At 35.6% G+C, this 24,519-nt stretch overlaps 1 protein-coding gene across 8 annotated transcripts in view; it reads left to right on the forward strand.

Annotated features, from left to right (window-relative positions):
* HELZ (helicase with zinc finger) overlaps nucleotides 1-24,519 on the forward strand; it is a 173,963-nt gene that overhangs the window by 32,385 nt on the left and 117,059 nt on the right. For all 8 annotated transcript variants that reach the window (XM_046675151.1, XM_046675156.1, XM_046675154.1 and 5 more), the window contains 8 exons: nucleotides 680-907; nucleotides 3,282-3,318; nucleotides 13,532-13,656; nucleotides 15,315-15,371; nucleotides 19,863-19,914; nucleotides 21,541-21,616; nucleotides 23,665-23,863; nucleotides 24,320-24,427. In XM_046675151.1, the coding sequence (XP_046531107.1) occupies nucleotides 698-907; nucleotides 3,282-3,318; nucleotides 13,532-13,656; nucleotides 15,315-15,371; nucleotides 19,863-19,914; nucleotides 21,541-21,616; nucleotides 23,665-23,863; nucleotides 24,320-24,427 (864 nt within the window). In that variant the 5' untranslated portion in view covers nucleotides 680-697. The remainder of the gene's footprint in view (nucleotides 1-679; nucleotides 908-3,281; nucleotides 3,319-13,531; nucleotides 13,657-15,314; nucleotides 15,372-19,862; nucleotides 19,915-21,540; nucleotides 21,617-23,664; nucleotides 23,864-24,319; nucleotides 24,428-24,519) is intronic.

Here is a 24,519-nt window from a genome sequence, read left to right on the forward strand (position 1 = left end):
TGTTCACCTTTCAAGGCCAGCTCATGCCTTTCGGCAGATGGAATAAGTCTTTCTTGTAATTGTTCACTTGTGCTTTGCCTCTCTTGCTAGAAGCTGAGTTTCTTGAAAGCACTGGTGACATGCTCCATCTTTGAATTCAGTGCTGCTAGCACAGGGCCTGGCCTCAGGAAGTATTTGCTGAATTGAATTAATAGGCAGTTCAAACTTGCATTTTTGTCAGTTTTTTATATTGGTGGCAAAAATCCGGTATGGTATGGATTTTGATCCTCTGCAAACATAGTCACAGAATTTGACTGAAATTGGGAGGTTTGGATGTGAATCATTTCTGCACCTTCTCGTTAAAAAAAAAAGAAGCCTTCATGGTTTGTTGTACTTTGCAGTCAAAGTCATGTTTCATTTATAAATTTGTTTCAACTATAAATTTGATGTATTGTTCGTATAATCCTGACTTATTGTTGACATTTTGCTTAGATCTTAGTAAAGACTTGGTAAAATATAGAAGAGAAGTATAGATTTGGTAGCATCATAGCTGCTGCTCAGCTGCGACCTTGATCAAAAGGCTGGTTGAGAGTAACCATTCAGATAGATAATTAAGCCAGCTGAGATAGGAATGAGGTTAGACTTTATGATTAATAAGTTTTGAAACCTTGTTTTACTTGTTCTTTTTCCTTCTCTTTAGGATTTTTGTCCCTGAGTCATGGAAGACAGAAGAGCTGAGAAGTCATGTGAACAAGCATGTGAATCACTTAAGAGGCAGGACTATGAAATGGCCCTAAAGCACTGCACAGAGGCCCTCCTTTCTCTTGGCCAGTACTCCATGGCCGACTTCACAGGGCCATGTCCACTGGAGATAGAAAGCATCAAAATTGAGAGTCTTCTTTATAGAATTGCCTCATTTTTGCAACTGGTGAGTCAACAATATCAATAAGCCAATGCTGAACCATGTAAAGTGACCTCTTCCATTGAGTGGGGACCACTGCTGGTCATTCCCTTTACAAATCACCTAATTCTGGCCTGAAGAGATGAGTGAAGAGGCTCATCATCGCTGAACATCTTTGTTGGCAAGCAACTGTGTTTTTAAGCCTTAAAAATCGTACTACTGTATATAGCGTTTTAGATTCTTCACTCATTTGGCAAATATTTATTGAGTGCATACTGTGTGTATACTATGTTCTAGGTACTTGGTATACGTTGGTGAAAAAGAAACAAAGATCATTTCTTCATGGTACTTTTTCTAGTAGGGGAACAGACAGTAAACAATAGACACTATACATAAATAAACACTTTCGATTGTTAGAAGGTAGCAATATGCATGAAAGAAGTAGAACAAGGCAAGGGAGATTGGGGGTATTAGGGTTAGGGGTCAGTTTGCATTTTTAAATCAGGTGCTCAAGATAGGTCTCATTGATAGAGTGATATCAAGGAGGTGAGTGAGCCATGTCAAACCTGGAGGAAGAGCATTAGAGGTAGAGGGAACAGTCAGTGCAAAGACCCTCAGGCAGAAGAATGCCTGCCACATTCCAGAAGCAGTTAGGAAGTCAGAGTGCTGGAGTAAAGTGCATAAGGGGGAGAGGGTAAGAGGGGTAGATCCTGTGGGGCCCATCAGGTTGCTGTAAGGACTGGTTTTTATTCTGTTTGAACTGGGGAGCTGTTGTGAGGTTTTGAGCAGAGGAGTGGTGTGATGTGATTTAAAGGAATTCTTGGCTTTTGTGTTGAGAATAGACTGTGAAGGGGTAAGAGGAGATGCAGGGAGACTAGTTTGGAGGTTATTGGAATAATCCAGGCCAGAGATGACAGTAGATCAGACAAAATGGTAGCAGTGGCGATAGTGAGAAGTGGTTTGGTTCTGGTTATAATTTGAAGGCAGAACCAGTAAATTTTCCTAATGTGTTAAATGCAAGAAATGAGAAATAGAGAGCAGTCCTAGATTATTTTGACATTTTCTCGTCTGAGCATTTGGAAAATGGAGTTTCCTTCAAGTGGGATGAAAAGACTGTAGGTGGGGAGCAGGTTTTTGTGGGGAAGATGGGAGTTCAGTTTTGGGCTTATTGAGTTTAAGACGTCATTTAGATATCCAGCTAGAGATGTTAAGTAAACAGTCAGATATGCAAGAATGGAGTTTGGGAGAGAGATCTGGGCTAAAGATAGTAATTTAAGAACCGGTAGCCTCTAGATGATACATAAATTCTTGAGCCTGGGTCAAATCACCAAGGGAATGAGTGTACATAGAGAAGAAGAGTGTACATAGAGAAGAAGAGAAGATAGATGCTTTCTATCTCCAGTAGTCTTGTGGTGCTATGGTGTTAAGAGGTTGGGGAGAAGAGGCAAAGCAACCCGAAGAGCAACCTGTGAGGTAAAGGAAAATTGAGAGCAAGGTGTCCTAGTAGCCAGGTGAAGAAGGTGTATCTCAATGAGGGAGTGTTCAGCAATGTCAACTGCTGTGACTGGAGAAGTGAGAATTGACTAAGCTGTGAGAAGGTATCTGAATGGGTACATGTAAATATAGACTGTGTGTCTAACTGGATACAGTGGAAGTCACTGGAGAGACCTCCATGAAAACATCTTCCATGGAGTGTTGGGTGAACGTCTGATTAAAGAGAGTTTAAGAAAGAATTGGAAGGAATCGAATTACGCGAATACACACAATTCTTGAGGAGTTCTGACACAAAGAGACACAAAAAAAATGGACATGGTAGCTGGTGGGAGAAGTGAAGTCAAGAGAGGGATTTTTTAAGATGGGAGAGAGAAAAGCATGTCTGTTTATAGGACTGAACCAATAGGAAGCAAAATTTTCATGATGTAGGAGCAATAGAGGAGGCTTGCTGGAGTAATGTTCTTGAGTAGGCCACAGAACAGATCTGCACAAGTGGTAAGATGCACTTTAGAAAGGAGTGTGGATGGTTCACCTGGTGACAGGTGGAAGGCAGAGAATGCGCTGGGAAGTGGGTGGACCTGGTGGTGACACTCTATGGAAATTCTCTTCTCATGGCTTCAGTTTTCTGAGTACGGTCATTAGCTGAGAATGAGGATAGGGAGGAGGTTCTGATGATTTGGGGTTAGAGACGGTGAGAAGCAAGAGTGTGAGTAAATGGACTAGGGAAGTATATTATGGTGTTTATTTGTAGAGTACCATGTAATCCTCAGAGCACATGAGTTAGCTTTGCGCTGTGAATATTAAAATGATTAAACTTTGAAACAAAGCTGAGCTGCTTTTTGATAAAACCTCTATTTTAAGCAGCCCTTGAACTACTTAATTTCATCTTGTATCTTTTATTTTGCAGAAAAACTATGGGCAAGCTGATGAAGATTGTAGGCATGGTATGTTTAAAAATATCCCTTTTCCCTTTTGAATTATTTAATTGAGCAATGTTTAAGATTTGATTTTTTTCATATGCTAATTTCAGAAGTGATTATAATGCTTAAAACCCCTCACTTTACTGTGGTGACTAGTGACCAATTTGGATGACGAGTTTCTGCTGCGATGGGTGTACATGTGAATGTTGTTTCTAGTCACCAGTGTTGACATTCCTTTCACTCCCTTGGGAACATTGATAGTGTCCTTTTATAGTTTGTGTGAGTATTTTCAGTTGATAAGAGCCAAATTTTAAGAACTGTAACACATATTGATTAAAATGTTAAGCTTGGATAAATGGAAAGGCTGGGCCTATTCCTCCTAAAATGTTTTTTTCTCCTTCATTAGAAGATTTCCCTTAGAGAGAAGATACTGACTAGAATGCTCTTTAGTGCTTCTTCCTGTTTTCTTTTGGGCCGGAAGTTGGTTAATAAGATTCTTGCTCTTTGGATATTCAAAGAATAGAAATCCTTTTCTTCGTGATTGCTGCCAGTTCACTAGAGTGAATCTAGGAGTGAGTGGGAGAAGGGCTCCCTGTACGTTCTCACACACTCTTGGTGGGATTTTTTGCACAGCTCAGTGATTTGGATAATATAATGTTTCATTTATCCAGAGTTGGGGAGAGGGGCTGAGGTGTTTAACATAAGTTAATTTTTTCTGTTTATTCCTTTGTGTCAAAACTTTTAAAAGTATTAACTATTTTTGTTGTAAACCTTGCAAAACGATCTCACATACTCCTGTGGCATATTGGACATAATTTAACCATTCATTAAGGATCCAATGACCTCTTTGTGAACCTCGCTTCATAGAATTGTACGCTTTGGGAGTTAATGGAATTTGAGATGTATCTAGTACAATCTTCCTTTAACAAAATCCTTAGTATCTGTGGACATTTAAAAATTACCAGCAAGCCAAATAATAAAAAGTCAAATAATGTAGAGGAATAAAAGAGAATCATTTCTCCTTTTTACTCAATCATTGTTACTAGTTTGCTGTATCTTCTGTACCTTTCTCTATAGTGATAAACACAAATGCTTATAATACATAGATAGGGTTTTTCCTTTAAAAATTAGAAAATAATTATGTGATCATTACAAAGCAGCTTTCTTTCTTACATGCCAATAGATCATGGATCTGTACTAAGTTAACACGCCAGCTCCAATTCCTGCTTAATGTTCCATAGTATAGATGTGCCTTTATTCAGCCATTCCCATATTGATGGGCATTCAGGTGGTTCTAGTTTTTTAGTTTGTCATTATAGTCCATCCTGTAATAAACATATATTCATTCTTACTGTTGCCTTTGTTTCTGAAGGATAGATTTAAAAGTTGGATGTCTGGGTTAAAATATATACTTATAATTTTAGTGAACAGTCAGATTAGTTTTAAATACACCCACCAGTCACATGCGAGAACGCCCATTCCCTGTAATCTCATTAACACTGGAACCTATTGGTCTTTTTTTTTAATTGAGGTCACGTTGGTTTATATGGGACCTATCAGTCTTGACATTTGCCAGTCTCGTGTATAAGAAATGGCCCTTCTTTCTTTAATTTTTACTTCTTTGGGTACTAGTGAGGTTGATACAGTCTTCTTATTTTGGAGATGTGCAAAGTCCCAGAGGGTTAAATGACTTGTGAAAAGTCACAGAAGAGTAAATCCTGTTGGTGAAGGAGCATATGGAAAAATGTTGCATTTTTCTGTTCTTTTATTTAGCATATTAAAGTTAAATACTGTTTTAGAACTACTGAATTGCCAAAATAAAAGTTTAGCCAGGAAACTTTTGGAGGTGATGGGTATGTTTATTACTTGGATTGAGATGATAGTAACATGAGTGTATACATATGTCCAAACTCACTAAATTGTGTACATTAATTATATGCAGTTTTTTGTATGCCACTTATACCTCTATGATGTTGGGGAAAAAGGGTTAACCAATGTCTGGGATAAAGTTGTAATGAAATGAGTGTACTCTTGTGGTGTTGGTGGAGTGTGAAGTGGAATTCAGTTTGGTAATATGTTTATACCCTTTGACCCACTAATCTCATTTCTGTGATACTATCCCAAATAAATAATCCACAAGAAGGAAAAAATTATTTGCGAAATGGTACTCATTGCAGTGCTGTGTGTAAAGTAAAAGATCGGTTAGCTTCCGGTAAGGGAGGAGTTCATTAATTAAATTCTGTGCATTCCTTGTTACGATTCATGTGATAAGTAAGGACACGAAAAATGCTTGTTTCAGTGCAAAATCAGTGTGTATAAAGTTGTTAATTTGAAATAGACATTTGGGAATATTGGCTATGTTTATACATATATATTCTTAGTTGTAGAGTTGTGCTGTTTTGTGTAATTTATTTTCTTTTCAATTTTTGGTAACATTATTTTTATGTAAGATAAAATACCATGGGTAAGCAGTCAATTAGTAATAAAAGGCAAGACGAGACTCTCCATCTCTGTTAATTGTTATGCTGCTTTGTAGTGCCGGAGAGCCGTGAAATAGCTCCTATCTTGATGGCCCCAGACTTTATGTTTGCATTTTATGTACAGCATTGTCTTGATGTCTGTTCCCTCACTGTCAGACTATCAGTTTGCATTCCTTGCAACTCTAAACATGCCTCATTGCTACTGCCCTACCCCTCTTCTCCACTTGCTGCGTCTGACTTTCTGATTTCACTCAGGCAGGGTTAGGAAATCAGGCAATCTTTGTCATGGAATTAAAAACCATTAAAAAGTTTTATTGTGAAATATTTAAAACATACAGGAAAGTAGAAGAAATAGTAAAATAAACATTCATATTCTTAAAACTTAGATTATAACATTTTACCATATTTACTTCATTTATTTTTTCTGAAATATTTAAAAATAATTACAGATACCATATTTATCCCTAAATACTTCAGTATGCATCTAAAAATAGACCATAGCTACATAACCACAATATTATTATTAACCTAATAAAATTGACAGTAATTCTCTAATATTATCTAAAACCCTGTCCATAATCAGATTTACCTGGTTGTCTCCAAAATGTTTTTTATGGCTGATTTGTTCAAAGCAGGAACTAATCAGAGTCATAAAATTTTAAAGTTGGAATTGTACTTCAGTAAGAGTAAATAGACTGAGTAAGGACTCAAGGACATCTTGAAAACAAATTTCATAGGCTTGAAGTTCATGGATTTTAGTTTTGAGTTTAGTGTTGAGTTTTGGATAGTAAAGGTTGCCAAGCTGGTGACCACTGGATAAGTGAGGGGGTCACGTCTGTTTTCATTATCTGGAAATAAGTTGTATTTGGCATAACAGGAAAACTTTCATTAAATAATGATTTTTTTTCTGCCTTTGAAATATTCATTCTATAGGAAACCTGCTTTTTTTTACAGTAACAAAATGGAATGAGGTAAATGGAGAAAGTGAAATCAAAAGAAAATCTTATCAACTAAAAGAGTATTGTATTACATGTAATGTGTAGGTCTAACTCAGTCGTCATAAAATGACTGTTTTTCATAAGGCTGCAAGACTTTTAAACCCTATTGAGAGTGTCATTAATTTAAGAAATCATCATTACAAACAAAGGAGTTTGGGGCATCCGTTGACGTTTATTGTAATGAGAACTTGCCCTGTGAAGTAAATGATTCAGTAACTGGCTTCCCCTGTTGAATAGAGGCTGATGGTATTAAAAAAGGTAAATTGATACGTGATTGATTGAACCTTGTACACTTTCCCTGGGGGAAAATGTGGCATCTTTACCCACCTTTCTTTTCAGAAAAGTTTTGGTTAAGTAGATTTTATAGTAATTAAAAAAATTTTTTTGAAAAATATTTGGTTAACAGGTAGGAATATATATGCTCAGAATTATCTCTGGGTCAGACCCTCTGAAATGTGTTATTTTATTTAATCACATTGTAATATCATTCCAGTTTTGCAGGTGAGGAAACAGGCCTTGTGAGATTAAGTAACTTGCTTAGGAGCACAGGGCCAATCCAGAGTGAACCGTGGTTTTGAAGTGAGGTCTTTCTGATCTGGAAGGCTGTACGCCTTTTCTTTATCCTATACCACTGACTGTGTATTCTTTAGAATTTTGCAGATGATATTCTTTTTTGGCACAATAAACTTGGAACAAAAAGGCAAAGGGTGTTTTGTATTATAGAAATGAAAAAACTGAGGCTCAGGATCACTTAATCCTTGGTGGGATGGGGACAAGAATTTGGGTCTTCAAGCCCTTAGTCCATCCAGTGTTTTCTATTCGCCAGACTTTTAAAATAGGGATGCATTCCAATAATATTTATGAATTCATTGTTCTTTAGATCCAGTTACAGTAACTTTTTTTTAATTTCATGTATACAAGCCTTATTTTTCCAACAGGAATTTTAAAAACGTTTTTGTTTTGAAATAATTATAGATTCACAGGAAATTACAAAGAGAGTACTAAGAGGTCCCATGTATGTTTACCCCACTGGTTACATCTTACATAACCATAGTACAATATAAAAACCAGGAATGCATAATTCTGTGTCATTGTATCATGTGTAGATTCGTGTGACCACCAACATAATTGATGCAGAATTATTCCATCACCATGAGTACCTCACTTACACAACCCTTTATGGTCACACTCACCACCCTCCCTCCCCCCATTCCTAATCCCTGACAACCACTCATCTGTTCTCCTTCTCCATAATTCTCTCATTTTGAAAATGCTACATAGTGGAATCGTGCTCTATGTGACTTTTTAAGATGGCTTTTTTCCCCTCACCCTCATGCCTCTGAGATCCATCCAAGTTTTGTGTATCAATGTTTCATTCCTTTTTGTGGTTGAGTAGTATTCCATGCTATGGCTGTACCACAGTTTGTTCTCCGAGGCTTTATGGAATGGGGTATTGAGTTTCACTATTCCTTTCCCCATAATTCCTATTAACAGTTTTAAATAAAGTTCTTACATTTAAATCGATAGGAATAAAAAGTTAAATTATAGAATACTAATTTCGGAAGAGAATAAAGTCAGGGAAGTGAGTGTATATAAGATATGAGGTATGAGTTAAGTTTGAGGACTGTTATTCTCTAAATATCGTACTCTTTTTTTTGTATGAATAGAAGTTTAAGTAAGCAATAGTCTTTGAACTTATGTGAAGTCAAGTGCAAGAGTCTCAGCATAGTTGTGTGACTGTCTGTTCTAGGCATTTTCTAATTTCTGCAAGGTATCAACTGTAGTCAGGTGTGACATCTTAAAATGTATTTCATGTTTTTTTTCACTCATGGCATAAATATTTGTTAGCATTAATTTTTTATTAACTGAAATTATACACAAAAGGAGAGAATTTAAAATGAATGGTACTCTACAAAATCTCAGTAAATACTGTACCAAAGAGAGACTGAAAATTAAGATTATTGTGAACATCTAAAAATACAACTCTCTCCCATAGGGCAAAGAGAATAGTCAGAGGAGTAGTAAAATATCAGTTTTTCTCAGTAAGCAAATTATTAAAAAAAAAAAAAAGTAGGCAAATTAACCATGGAAACAATGAAGTAAAGGAGTGCCTTAGAGGATCTGGGAAAAATTTTGCTTTTTCCACAATTAGGACTACAACGGAGATGGCAAGAGGTTGACTTCGAAATTGAAATGGTGGTGGGGGAAGATTTTTAAGATTAAAAAGTACAGTTAGATTGATTGCTTTTATAAAAAAGCCTCTTAATCCAGTTATTGAACAGTTAACAGAGAGTAACTTTACTGTAGCTACTATATAGCAAATGCCTCTTGGAAATTAGGATTCTTTATAAAGAGGAAGTTGAAGGCACTAAATACAGCAAATTTTCTCTCTCTCTCTTTCTCTAATGCATACACGGTGTAGGACAGGCTACTTTTGCAAATATTTTAACTTTTTAAGTAAAAAGTATTCAAGCATGTAGATGAAATAAAAACCTTTTACGATGACCTGGGAACCAGGTTTCAGTTTTGTTTTTATGCTTAATTGTGTTGTCAGCTTTTTACTGTGTATAATTATATTATATTTTTATAGTAATGAGGAAGTTGAGGAACATTTAATGAGTCAGCTCTAAAATTTAAACTGGAATACTGAAAGTAAATCTGGAGAAATGACCTGTGTTCTTGTAGTGTGAAAATATCCAGAAGGAAGGAGTCCGAGAGTCTTTACAGTGAATTTCAGTTGAAGGAAAGAGCACTTCCAGAAATAAACAGTAAGATCGTAACTTAAAAGCTCAGTGCATACCCAGGGAGGCTGTAAGGGAGATCACTAAGACTTTTGTGACCAGATTTAGACCAAATATTGAAAGGAGCAAGGTAGTAGTGATAAAAAAAAAAGTATATTGCAGTGTTTAAAGCTGGAGATGAAATATTCAGAAGAGGTCTAGGTGATCCCTAACATTGAATACTGTTAGGGCTTTTCATTTTCCAAAAGCATTTTGTAAAGGAAACATTTTATCTACAAAAGACCTTGGTAGGAAGGGCCTAAGATGTCACAAAAGCTGCAGCCCACATGGCCGAAAGTGTGCATTTATTACGATTGGAGGGAAAGAGAGCAAAGGAAAAGGGTTGAGGCAGAGGAGAAGAATGGTGGGAAAAAACTCCACTTTAGCAAAATGGACACTGGAGTGTTTTACCACAGTGTTCTTACTCTGGTTTATGTTAGACTTTTTGTTACTGGTAACAAATGGACATTTTAACTTCTGATTAATAACTTGAGTTAGGCCTTCCACTGTTCAGAGTCTGCTTATAGACCCTCTCTCCCCAAAGTATATACTATTTGGCAAATGAGTTTATTGCCAAGAATTAAATGGCTATTATTTAGGAAGGGAATTTATTTTATATATTTATAAAAGGAATCTATTTTTATTTTTGATTCAGTTCCTGAAGTATTGGTTCTGCGAGTATGATTATATCCAAGCAGTGAATAATTTCACTTTATTAATGACTAAAAGATTTAGTTTTTATGGTCACTAAAAGATTTCTTTTGAAAATTTTGGAAGAATACCTTGATTAGTCTAAGATCTTCAATAAAAGATTTTGGGAATAACTAAGGAATTGATAAAAGAAATAACCTAATATGATCATATTGCTGAAAAAATATAGAATAATACTCAACATTTACTATACTTTCAGCTTGCTTTAAATTACCTTTCTCATTGCAGATAATTCTTTACGAGCAAGGGGAATTACATTTTAATTGTTGATCCTCTCCTTTTGATAGCAAGAGGCTATCAAACCCTAGCTGAGGCTGTTTAGTTGAAATGGTTGACTATTTGGTTGAAACTCCTTTAATATTGTTCAGTTTCTGGTCCAAAACATTCCAAGTAAGACGTATTTCAAGTATTAGAAAATATTACAAAAACTTAAGAATGGGAAGGGCTAGAGACTTGAATACAGCAACTTAAGCTAAGGTGTTCAGATTTCCTCCTTTGTGACTCGCAGTGGACGGGAAGGAGCAGTTCCGTTTGGGAACAGTTATGTGCCCACAGTATAATTTTGCAGATTGTTGGTGGGAAGATTTACTTGCAAGGAATTGTAACTTTTCTACAAATGCACAAGATTAGATTATATTTTTAATGTGATCTCTTTTGGCAAGTTTAATTATTATAGTTGAGGCGAGTTTAGTAATACACTAGGCCATACTTTGTTTTCTTTCAAGCTTTTTCAAGATGTTAAATATAATAAGGGACCAGATTGGCAGCATTGCTGTTTAATTTTATGTGATACAATAGTAGGAGACTTTTATGTGTGTGTATGTGGGGAGGATTGTCACTGAGCTAACATCTGTGCCAGTCTTCCTTTATTTTATGTGGGATGCCACCACAGCATAGCTTGACAAGGGGTGCTAGGTCTGTGCCCAGGATTCGAACTCACGAACCCCAGGCCACTGAAATGGAGTGCCTGAACTTAACCACTATGCCACCAGGTTGCCCCGTGAGACCTTTTTATCTCTAATTGTTGACTGTTTCTTTGTCATAGTTCTTCATAGGAATCCTCTAAGAGATAAACTGAATTGCATTTAAAGGCAACAGTTGGAAGAAAGTACAACAGTACTGCTTTTTTGTCTAAAAAAGAGAGAGGAGAGGGAAACATTTTGATAAATATGTTTGACATTCAAACATCAATATAATGGAAGAACTTTTACAAAGTAAAATTCACCAGATACCTTATATAAAACCAAAGATCTTTGAAAAGCATTTGTAAAATATGATGTAGTTTAATACTCTTTAAACATGACATAATCACCTGAGGTTGAAATATTCTTAGATTTTTTTCATTTTCCCAAAACATTCTGTATTTCCTGACAACTAGTTTCTTAATATCCCAGTTACTGAAAATGAACTGGGATATTTCCTTTGCAGTTGTCAGTATTGCTTTATAATTTTTATAAGGGGAAGGTAACATCTATGGAACTCTTATGAGGAGAGTGTGCTAGATACTTTATATAATTATCCTGATTAATCTTTACTGCCACCTCATTAGGTAGCCTTTTACAGGGGAGGCAGGAGGATTAGTGAATGTAAGTAGTCCAGACATTAGTAGGACTGTCGTTTTTTTCAGAGCTTTTCCTCTGCATTATATCATTTGATCCTTACAACATATTTTTACGTCTCTATTTTGCAGATGATCACACTGAGGGCCAGAGAGATAAAGTGACTTGCCAAAGGTCGTATTTGAATAGTTTTAGGAATAGTAAGATCCAAAGGAGATGTGGGCTTACTGTGGAATTTTATAAGATGCTCAAGACATTCTTAACAATACTCTATTGGAGTTATTTAGTTACTGGAATTATCCAGTGACAGTTGAGTAATGAATGATACGTAACATGGATGGGGTGAGACAACAGATTGGCCCGAACTAAAAGTAATTGAATAAAACCTTTTTAAATATAGAGTGATTGCAACTTTCAGTTAAGTAATCTGATTCAATAAAGGGAATATACATAAAGATGTTTATTGCAGTGGTACTTTTGGTCGTTAAAAATTGGAATTGTTCTGGAGCAAGGGAATAGTTAAATAAATTGATATGTCTACTTGATGGAACATTATGTAGGCAATGATATGATAAATATAAACGCTGGAATAACGTGGAAAATATTGAATGTGCTGAGGGGAAATAAAGCAGAATACAAACTGTTATATTTACATCAGTTACAATCATGTAACAATTATGTAAATATTCATAAAAATTGGAAGAGAATGTGAATAAGTGAAAACTGTTTGAGAGGTGAGCTTATGGTGAACTCTCATGTAGAAGTTTATTAGTTTTTATAGTGTAATTTGTGTAATAAAATTGAACATTATAACAAAAGGATATATTCAGTACAAGCAAAATTAATTAATTATGAACAATAGATCCAATGGACTTTACATATGTAGTATGTTATGGTTAAGCAGAACATTTCCTTGGGAATAATTAGAAAAAAGTGCAATTTCCAAAATATTTTCTTTCACCAAATTATTTTCTTACAAAGGAAGCTAAAGTGTGTATAAACTAAAAGTAGAATTTTGGACATAACAGTAAAGAGAAGGATACAGCTTGTTTTACTAGTTGAACCTTAGCAGTTGCTGTGAGAAATCATCTCAAATGACATGGCATAAAAATGATTATATTTTGTATTGTTAGAAATCTGTGCTCCCTGTGATTGAATTAAATTAAATCTGTAAACACTTGCAAATAATTTGAGTAGCATTTTCTATGGCCACTTGACAGTTAAGTTCTTGGTTAATCTTGCTGGTTTTGATAAAGGTTAATTCTTAATTGTTTAGGAATATCAAGTGTTGAGATTTGCGGTTTCTATTCTTATACATTTTAATGGCACTGGGTCTCTTGTGTCACTGTCAAAAATGTGAGAACTTTACTCACCGATTATCTCTGCAGTTTAAAAGCCCTCATTTACTCCGAAATCATAGGTTGAGCAGTATTTTGTACTGGAGAGCTTTGAGATGACTTCTTTTTCTTGTGGTTGTGGTGTGATCCAGCCTGCTCTCGGCTGCAGTGGGTTAGCTGTGTGGATTGCCCTGTGTTTTTTCTTGTCTTTATGTGTGTCTTAGACAGAACTGAAAGGTCACTGCTTTCCTCTAGTATTTGAAGTTATTCTTTTAGCATAGAAGTCATGCTTGTGATATGTGCTAATATTATAATCAAGAAAAATGTGTGTTGCATGTCACATGGTTAATGATGGCTGCTCTTTCATGACAGTGCTGGGAGAAGGACTGGCGAAGGGAGATGGTGCCTTTCAGGCAGTGCTTTGCTGCATGCAGCTGAAAGGAAAGCTCCAGACCGTATCCAACATTCTTGCCAAGTCACTGACAGGGGAGTCCCTGGTACGTTGTTAGCTCTGATTTTGAATGTCCGAAAACAGATTCATTCATTCATTCCTTAGGCATATTGTGAGAAGAAAAATTAGTGTGCATTTTTCCTCTGACCTCCTCCTATCAAAGTTCACGAGTATCTTGAGATACTCATTTCTCTTGAACAAACTGATGTTTAGTCATTGGATTCTTGTAGTGTGATAATAGATATAAGAATTGCAGGTACTTTTTAAAACTTTGAAAGTGTAGGATAATTAGATGATTTTCTTTAAAGATAATTTAACAAAGCCGAAATATTTTCAGGTTTTAAAATACTCCTTTGGGCATATGATCTTACAGGATTCTTAAATTCAACCATTTATTTTATAAAATATTTAAGTTTATCTAAACTAAGTAATAATTACTTTTATTTCTGAAGATGGTATGTGTGTAAATTAATATTCATGACCACTCTGATGGAGGAACTATCTAATTCTATTCAGACTTTGGGATAAATTTTTTAATGTAGCATTTAATTTTCTAGAATTTTTTGTGTTTCTTTTTGGTTGAGATAATTAAAAGACTACTTTTTGGAACTTAGAGTTGGCGATCTATACAAATTGGAAGAAAAGAGGTATTATAACGTTTTTTTACTGTTGGTAATTGTTACAAAATTTGCTGACCTTTTTCAGGAATCATGATGAAAAATAGTCAAAGCAAGAAAGTATGTGTATACTTGCTCTACAGCATGCGTTCCCTATACCTTATTTGTTCTTCTGAGTTCATAGCCATTTTGAAAATCTGAGCAAAGTTGTGTTTTCATTGCAAATAAATATTTATGGTTAAAAAAAAGAAATTAGGAAAGTACTTGGTATATTGCTGAGTGTAATGTAGTGACCCATCTCAGAGGGTAATTTAGTTTTTCTAAGGAATTACTGTGTAGTGAATTGTTTAATTGGTTTAACAATGTTTTTTGATTTCACCAAATTCACCAATGAATATAAAATCTAAAGGGTATTAATATAGCAAAATTCTAGAGCTGTTTAGTTCTAAATAGATGATAAAGAATATTATTTCTTCTTTATTATTAAGATAATTCTATCCTTAAGGAACTTTTCTCTATAAGTTAAGCATATTACACAATTTTACCTGTTGGGTTTTTAAACTAGGAAGAGTAATTTACTTTTAAATCTCAAGTGAAATTTGAATTTCAGAAGAGTGAATAGTTTGCGTATTTTCCTTTAACAGTTTTATTAATTGAGCCATCTTTAAGGTGGTATTATCATTTTATGTAAATCTGAGTCATGGGTAACTGATTGAGTTAACCGTTTTACAAATATAGGCCCATTAGTTTTAGGGAAAAAAAGTTTATTTTTCTCTTCACTTATCCTGTCTTGCTCTTCAGTGATACCCTTTGTGAATATTTTATTGAATTGATTTCAAACTCTATGCAACGTGAATACAGTGTTTTAGGGCACACTGCGTGTTTTGTTCTGTTAACTGTTTTAACTTTCCTTGTGGATGGTTAGCTTTTTTATCACCATTAATGGTAGTGAGGATGGGAGATGAGGATAGCATTTTTTTTTTTTTTGACAGATAAAGCTTAGAAACAGCTGAGAAATTGACTTAAGTCCCCATAGTAAAGAGCGAATATACTAATCCATTTTTCCCTTTTTCATTCACACTTTCAGAATGGGATGGTAACAAAAGATTTGACAAGACTCAAAACACTTCTCACAGAAACAGAGGTAAGACTATTTCAGTGGATCTCTTTGGAAAGAGTTTAACTCAATCTGGCTAGTAAGTGTTCTGTATTCAGCTGTGGAAAATCAGTGGGCATTGGCCAGCCACGCAAGGCTGTAAAGGTCGGGGAGTGGAACCTTCCAATGTTCTGCTGTAACCCAGCGTGTCCCATCTTAGGAACTTCGCTTCTTCTCGTGTCTCGTCTGCATCCCATGTCTTCTGTTCTGTCCCTAATTCTTCTTAGCTGTCTCTGGCCAACAAATGGAAAGATAGTTGGGAAATTTTAGTTTTTAACTACATCTGGTTGTTAGAAAATACTGTCATTAAAAATGAGATGCTTTTCAAGCCTTTTGTGTTTTTTTAAGCAAATAAAAAAAGTCTGTGATTTAAGGACTATTTTTAGGGAGTGGGTTTAGGAGATGGAAATAATGTGTATCAGGGTAAATGGTGAACAGAAATGTGCTCTGGTGAAGCACGTGAATGACACATGGAAGGCTAGGGACAGCAATGGCATGTATGAGACCCATAGCTTTGTAAGTCTCAAATTTCTATTCCTCATACAGGCATACTATACAAGTATTTTTATTTAGATAACTCGTTTTAAAAATAGTCATTTTGGGGCCAGCACTGATGGTCTATGCTTAAAGTTTGGTACTCACTGCTTTGGCGGCCTGGGTTGGCTTCCCGGTCTCGGAACCACGCCACCCATCTGTCAGTTGCCATGTGGTGGTAGCAGCCCATACAGAAGAACTAGAAGGATTTACAACTAGGATATACAACCATGTACTGGGGCTTTGGGGGGAAAAAAAAAAGAGGAAGACTGGCAACGGGTGTTAGCTCAGGGTGAATCCATCAAAAAAAAAAATAGCCATTTTTGTCAGCTTTTGTTGTAAATGGAAGCCCATGTAAAGTGATTGATTGATTGGCTTGTTTATTTAAGAATTGACACCTGCTACGTGCTAGGTACTAGGCTTGGTGCTAGGGATACAGCACTGACCAAGGCACCCATGGTCCTTGATGGTTAAAGTCTCAGGGAAGAGATAGACAACACATAAATTAATTAAACAACTACAAGCATAAGACCTCATGGAGAGTGTATAGATCCCATGGAGAGTGAGAGGGGCTGCTCGCCAGACAGGTGGAGAGGGTGAACAGAGACCCCAGGTGTAAACCTTGACCTCTTATAGATTACTTTCCCATTCCAAATCTAATCACAGTTCATACCAACAAACAATTAAGCAAAGAAAACAGTCATCATGAATTACATAAGCTGGATAAAGATGCTTTTTGTTTTGCTACAATTATATAGGCCTTTAAAAAAAATGTCATTTTCTTTGTTTTATTTCTATGTTATCTTCTTGTGAATTAACCTAGAATCAGGTAGCTCTAATCTCAAAGCCATTTCCTTTTTTGTATATATGTAGTCTTTTTAATTTCTAAGGAGTAAAAGAAGAAAATTATAAATTCTTTAGACTTTAAAAATGAGAATGTAATGTGACTTTTCATTTTATTAAGATTTTTGGCTTTGTTCTGTTTTATCGCCTTAATTGAATTATCAGCTATATATTGAATAATCACACAAATATATATAAAATTTTATTTTTAATATTTTTAATCCTGTTACATGTAAGGGTACACATATCACTTGACTCTTATTTTGTGATTGTACTTTTGAAAGAAGTGACTTAAGTCTTATTTATAATTTCTCTGTAACCAAAGTGTTATTGTTTTTGGTTAGTGAACTGATACTATTAAAAAAAATGCATCTAGAAAAAGCTAACAATGCTACCCTTATTTATTATTGTACATGATGTATTTAAAAACAACAAATTTAAAGATTAGGCTGAGTTGGTATTTAACTTGTAAATGCTAGTAGTTGAGGATAAAGACGTGGAACTAAAGCCTGACTAGTGAAAACGAAAACAATACATATTCTTTAGTAAAATTTAAAATATCAAATTAATAGATTTGATGGTAAATTTATAGGAATTCTAGCAATATGAAATTTGGCTGCTTTCCCTGAAGGTGTCAGTAAGGACTGAAGATCATAAGATAATTGGTATTGCCCTTCTGTCTTTGGGGTCTGAGCATATAAAAAGGGTGTTTAAAAAAAACTCAAAAACAGGGGCTGGCCCCGTGGCCGAGTGGTTAAGTTCACGCGCTCCGCTGCAGGCGGCCCAGTGTTTCATTGGTTCAAATCCTGGGCACAGACATGGCACTGCTCATCAGGCCATGCTGGGGTGGCATCCCACATGCCACAACTAGAAGGACGCACAATGAAGAATATACAACTATGTACTGGGGGGGCTTTGGGGAGAAAAAGGAAAAAATAAAATCTTTAAAAAAAAAAACAAACCAAAAACAATGCCTTGGAACCTAAAAGCCACAGTCGCCAAATACTCAGCCTAGGCAGAGCTTCTCATTTTTACCAGCTCTTCTGATGAGGATGTGCTGTTTGCCAGACCCCACTAGACTGAGAACTGCAGTGTCAGCACAGGCATCCTCTGCCCATTTGCAGATCATAGCAGATGCTGACTTGTGAAACACAACATGTGTTTTTGTCTTCCGACAATTATAAATGCTTTAGGCTTCATTTCATGACCCAAACATTTTATTCCTATTTTTTCTTGCATGTTTGGTAAATTTATTTTGATAAATTTTTTAGAGGAGATGTTTTACATTTATACTTAAAGTGAATTTTTAGCTTTTATATTTATAAATTCTATGTAGATGGAATCATATTTTGAGGGCTAGTGTGGAACGATGGCATTTAGACTTTGCCTTATAGAATTTAAAGAGATCTTTTAATGTATCTTTTTTGTGAACATAGAATCCTTGTAATGTGAACATTTACTCTTGATTTGTTAGCTTATGTATTCTTATATTCAGTCTTTTTTTTATAAAAAACATGGTTTGTCTTTAAAAACTTAGTTGTAAGTAGTTTGAGAATCAGAAGTCATTTTCCTGCAGAAACAGTGTTATAGTGATTTAGTTCCAGCCTAACCTAAAAAGTCCAGTTTAATCAACCATATAGAAATTACAATGATATTATGTGTCAGTTATACCCAGTTAGCATTTATGACATTCTTTTATGGTACAAGACATTCCAAATTTCGTCTTGGGATAACCTTTCTTCCTTCTGATTCAGTTCAGCATTTACTGAGCACCTGGGATGTTCAAGTTTTGTGGGTTTTGGAAAGCTGAGATACCCATGAAAAACAATCTGGTGGGCTAGTCTGAGATGCACGTAGCTTATGTACCCACAGGGCAGCCTGTGGTCAGTAAGTGCTGTAATGGAAGTGCAAGCAGAAAGGGAGATTAACACTCTGTGGGGAAGCCATGGAGGCAGGAGTGTGGGAACTGAGGTTAAAGGTTGGGGGCAGCTAGGTAAACATCCAGAGGTGACTTGGTACAGGGTAAGATTGGCAGTCATTTGGTTCAGGGGCCTTCCCTAGGATAGTGGCAGTGGGAGTAGAGAGTATGAGACAGATAAGAGAGACATTCTAGACCTAGTTGGGCAATATTTGCAGAATACTCAGAGCAGGATAGAAAAGGGAGAATTCAAGATGGTTTTCAGAATTTCAGTGTGGCTTCTTGGGGATGATGAATCCATGAACTTGAGATAAGGTGCACTGAAGGAGGATAAGATTTGCGGTAAAGTTGATGAATTTTCTTTTGGCCATATTGTATTTGAAGTGCTTGGATGATCATCCATCCGTTCACCTAGCCATCCAACATTTACTGAGCACCTATTATGTGCCAGATCCTCTGTGAGGTGCAGGAATGCAGAAGGGCAGTTGTAGGCTGTTGATAATGGATCTGTTCATAGCTGACGATCCAGCATGTAAAGTGCTATAGAATAGTTAAGAAAAATGCCATGGCTGACACTCGGTTGAAATTGGGAGTGTGGAGCTTAGAGTAAAGTTAGAGCCAAAGGGGCAGATTGGGGTTTCTTCTGCACCGAGGGAGTCAAGCAAACCAGGAAGTCAGAGTGAGTGGATCCCCAGCTGTGGGCTCCATTATCCGAGAAGGGCTCATGCTGGAGTGAGGGGAACTCGGCAGGACGTGCTCTCAGGTCCTGAAGTGGTCGTGCTGCACTTGCTGCAGGAGAAAAGGCACCTCACTAGCTGGTCATTCTCTAGGTGTTAGGAAGAGAAGGGTGAAATGAGTAAATGGATGGAAGGTGATACTCTGTGGGGTTCAGGACTGAAGATTTAGACTTCTCTTCTTTTGCTACCAGGTAATTTTTATGTAGGGAATCTCTGTCAGTTTCCTTAATGTGGGCCACACAAGGATTTCTTTTCCATATTTAAATGTAAAGTTTAACATAGGGCAAAGAGCAAAAAAAAAAAAAGGTTTGCAACATGAGTTTTTATTAAAAATTTCTAAGTATTCAAATTCCACTGTTTTAGAAAAATGTTGAAAATGTCCAAGTTTAATTCAACATCAACGGTTACTTCTTATTACAAAAATGTCTTTCATTTGAAAAATTGCAGACAGCAACTAGTAATGTCCTCTCTGGATATCATGTGGAAGACTTAGAAGGGGGTAAGTACCAAACTCTGTATAACTTTTGGTAGCTGTGAATCTGGGCATTGCTTTTTTGTTAATTATTGGGAGGAGATTTTCTGAGTTACAGTATATGTAAGTGGAGGTGTAGGAGACAATATAAAAATGTAATGTTAAGGGGCCGGCCCTGTGGCCGAGTGGTTAAGTCCGCGTGTTCTGCTTCGGCGGCCCAGGGTTCGGATCCTGGGTGTGGACATGGCACCGCTCATTAGGCCATGTTGAGGCGGCGTCCCACATGCCACAACTAGAAGGACCCACGACTAAAATATATACAACTATGTACTGGGGGGATTTGGGGAGAAAAAAGCAGGAAGAAAAAAAAAAGAAGCTTGGCAACAGTTGTTAGCTCAGGTGCCAATCTTTAAGAAAAAAAAAAATTTAATGTTAAGAAGTAAGTGTGGATGAAAGCAAGTTTTTCATTGGCCTCATTTCATAGAATAATGGAGTAAGGAGGTAGGAGGTGACTCCGGAGGTCATCTACTTCATCCTCTTGCCTCCGTGCAGTTCTAAATTTAAAACTCATTCTTAGCGATCTGCGGAGGGAGTGCTTTTCTCCCCTCTATTGCAGGCTAGTACAATGATTGCTTTTTGGAAGTTCTGATTTGTAAGCTGGGTTGTTCCTTATACAGTTGAAATCCATGATCTCCTTTTTTCTTGCCAGAGGAAAGGGAAGAAATACAACATTCTTTGAATGCTTGCTAAATGCTGTATACTGTGGTAGTGGCTTTCACAAAAGCCTGTGCTGACTTAGAGCCCTTCTCCCTCTTTTCCATAGGTGATGAAACTGATATTTATTAAAGTTCAGTAATTTTCCCAGTCGCACAGCTTTTAACTTAACCTGGCTGAATATCTTTATTTTGGGGGGTGGGCACAGTGACTTGTGAGGAAATAGAAAAATGGCTATTAAGGTCCTTGAAAACTTGTCACTGCTCAGCCTCTATAGGTCTAGCTTTTTCTCTCCTAAGCTTTATTTTCCTTGGCTTATTTGGAAACTTTTAGCTAAGTGAATCAAAGATCATTGTATTTAGAAGTAAACAAATGTTATTTTTTAGCTCCTACCTCAGAATTCAACTTTTTGTGCTTTATTTTAATTGTACAAAAGGATGACTTTATACAGTGACATGTCTCAGACAAATTGTGCAGAACGTGAGTGGTGATGTGGAGCTGCTTCTCACTGAGGATGTAGTACTGGAATTTCTTGTACAAAATTTTCTTCCAGGATACAGTAATTTTGTCATTCCTGAAATCTAATAGAGACACATCCCATACTTAGGAAATGGCAAGCATGCCAACATCCCTCCTTTAGTTGTTAGCAAAGAGACTGCACTGGAAATGTGTCCACCACTTGCTAGGATAGAGTCAGGGTCATCGACTTGATTTAGCTACTGGGCAACTGCTTCTTCAGTGATTTCTAAGTTTCTTGTGGTTAATTGATTTAACTCATTTGATTGGTAGATTACTTTTTTGGTAGAGGCAAATATGTCATATCCTTTCTACATCATCTGGGATGATGTGTGTGGAGGGTTTGTAGTATTTTTACACATTAAAATTTTAGAATTATTAGCAAGCCTCAAATGATAAGACTATATCCTGATTACTCTCTAGGATCTTGTAATGGTTGGCATTTCCGCCCACCACCTAGGGGAATCACAAGCAGCGAGGAATATACTTTGTGTAAAAGGTAACGTGAATTTTTTTTTTAAACCAATGACATGTCTTTATTCAAAGGATAATTTCCTTCACTTTTGGAAAAGTAGTAATTCAAATTTAAAGAAGATAATATGTGAAGGAAGAAGTATAATGACTGAGTAAAATAGTTTATTTTCCATTTGAAACAGATGCCATAATGGTCATTATCATTAAATAATAAAAGTCAAAACCATATTTATGAGCTTCCTTTTAATTACAACGTAATCTAGATGGAGATGTTAAGACTTTGTTTCAAAGTCTTTTATAATAGCTGTATTACTATGACTGAATTTAATTGCTGATCTCTTGTTTATGTGAAATTTATCTAAGCTATGGTGATCGAAATTGAAATTACTTTATATAAATTGAAATAGAGCATAAAATAGATGAAGAAGTGTTAAATTATTTTAATAACTTTTGTAAAAACCAAAATCTATTATCGTCATATAATCCATATATAGAATTTATGAGTAATTTATATTTGAAGGGCTAACCTTTCAAAATGTACTAATTATATAGTAAAGTGGAAAGAATTACTAAAGTCACATTTAGAAAGGTGAACTCTTCAGTTCTTTTTATAAGAACTAGTAACTAGTAGGATTTTAGATATAAAGTCTCATTACTCTAGATTGGTTTTGATAATGAAGGAAATTTGGTACATAGTTTTGAAGCTGGAATAGTGAAGACATCAGATTTGATTTTGTAGTAGAAATAAAGAAACTAATTAGTAAATATTGAAAATCCTGGGGGCCTTGTGCTATAGGAGAGGCAGAACACAATCCCATGCAGAGGAAATGTGAGGAAGTTTATAGTCCGGATGAGAACATCAGACCTTCCATTTTTAGGGAAATAACTGAAAGCAATAGAAAAACAAATATTTGACTCATTAAGACATACTTAAGAGAAACAAATGCATGGTTTTTCAATGAGTCTTATGAAGCATAAGAGATCTTAATAAATAGTGTAATTTAAGTTCAGGTGGTTTGTATCATCAAAAAAGCTTTAAATACTCTCATCTTTTCAAATAAGGTGAACCATTTGATAATTTACATTGTGCTGTCATTCCTTTTGCATTTCTTACTATCCATATTTTTCTAGTTGACAACTTATGGTATAATATCTCTCTTGCCTCTGTTTTGCTGCTTATGGTTTAATTTTCGTTTATTCTCTCAGAAGATCTTATATTAATTTTTTAATTTTTGAATTGTTAAAAAATAGCTGGACCCATAATTTTGCTGGGTATTTAAAACTTAAAAAAATTAATGGTCAGAGTTTTGCGTTTTTATCTGTTTTTGACCACTGAATTGTCAACTGAATTTTATGAGTCATAAACATTGAGAAATCATTAACTCTTTATCCTTTAAAGTGAACATTTATGAATTTACCCATTGAAGAATTTAATCTAATTATTGAATTGTGATTCTAACATAAAACTTTTATTCTTAATTTATTTAAAACTTCAAGCAAATTAATATAGTCCAATATTTTCAGTGAAATACAGGAAATAGTAAGGCAGAAAAGAATAAAGGCATTACATTTGAAGTTGGAAAGTAAAAGCCCTAAAATGATAATTTAATAGTATGTTAAATTTTTTCAGAATGAAATTCCCAGTATGTGGAAAATTTTCTTTAGGTCCTTTCATTGTGGGAAGTAGGGCATACCTGTGTTTGATGAACTAATCCACTTGATGTCAGTGTTGCTTTAGAAGAATTTTCTAGTAGAGTTGTATTACGAAGGAAGCTACCTTTTCAATGCTGGCTTTTGCTTGGGGGAGGGGACAGGTTATGATGATGTTCTGCTTTAGCATCCCCGTATTCCAAAGAAAGAGGTGAGTGAATATGGGGAGGCGCTGTTTTAACTGTTGTAAATGTTCTCTAACCTCTTCTTCCTCTTCTGTGCAAGACAGTGTGAGAAATATGGCTTTTCAGGAGATGAAGTTTTGTTTTTGTTGTTGAAGAGTTGGAGGGCAAATGCTGGAAGTTTATCTTTTAAGTGGTCCAACAAAGTATATGATAAAACAGTCTTTCCTATTCTACTTAGATTTTTAGAGCAAGGAATCTGTAGGTATGGTGCCCAGTGTACTTCAGCACATTCCCAGGAAGAACTAGCAGAATGGCAGAAAAGATATGCTTCACGGTTGATAAAATTGAAACAGCAAAATGAGAATAAACAGCTCTCAGGCAGTTACATGGAAACCTTGATAGAAAAGTGGATGAATTCATTATCTCCTGAGAAAGTGGTGAGGAAAATAAACTGCATTTTTTTGTTTGTTTGTTTTAAACAATGACCTTGTTTCAGTCTTGACTTTATTTTGTGCTATGTTTTGGTTTATTTCCTTATTCTCTATACGAAAACCTTGATTCTTGATAAAGTATTTTTAGTAGCAAAAGTAGACCCATTTGCTAAAATAAAAGCAGAACTAAGCTGTTTGTTTGGAGATTTGCAGGTATTACATTAATTTATCTTTATTCAGGGAGTTTTTACTGCCATTTTTTGGGTTGTTAATTTTCTTTTGTCTCTTGTTTTAGCTATATTATATTTTGTTCTTATAAAAATAACTGAAAATTAATGTATGAAATACCTTGCTTTGTAAACAGTTCCATCAACATCTTTACTATTGACATTTGTTTGCCATGCCAAAAGTTTTTGTGCTTTTAGGAATAAAAATGTAACATTAACTGCTCTCTGTTTTCAGCTTAGTGAATGTATAGAAGGAATTAAGGTAGAGCATAATCCTGATCTGTCTGTTACTGTCAACACCAAAAAATCTCACCAGACGTGGACTTTTGCTCTCACGTGTAAGGTACGAATTTTGTGCTAATTAAAGAATGTAAAATTTCTTAAAGCTTTTTTAGACCTTTAAATCTCATGTTAAAAGAGCGCTGAAAATGTTTT

This window comes from Equus quagga, chromosome 11 (genome assembly GCF_021613505.1).
Source record: "Equus quagga isolate Etosha38 chromosome 11, UCLA_HA_Equagga_1.0, whole genome shotgun sequence".
NCBI lineage: Eukaryota > Metazoa > Chordata > Mammalia > Perissodactyla > Equidae > Equus > Equus quagga.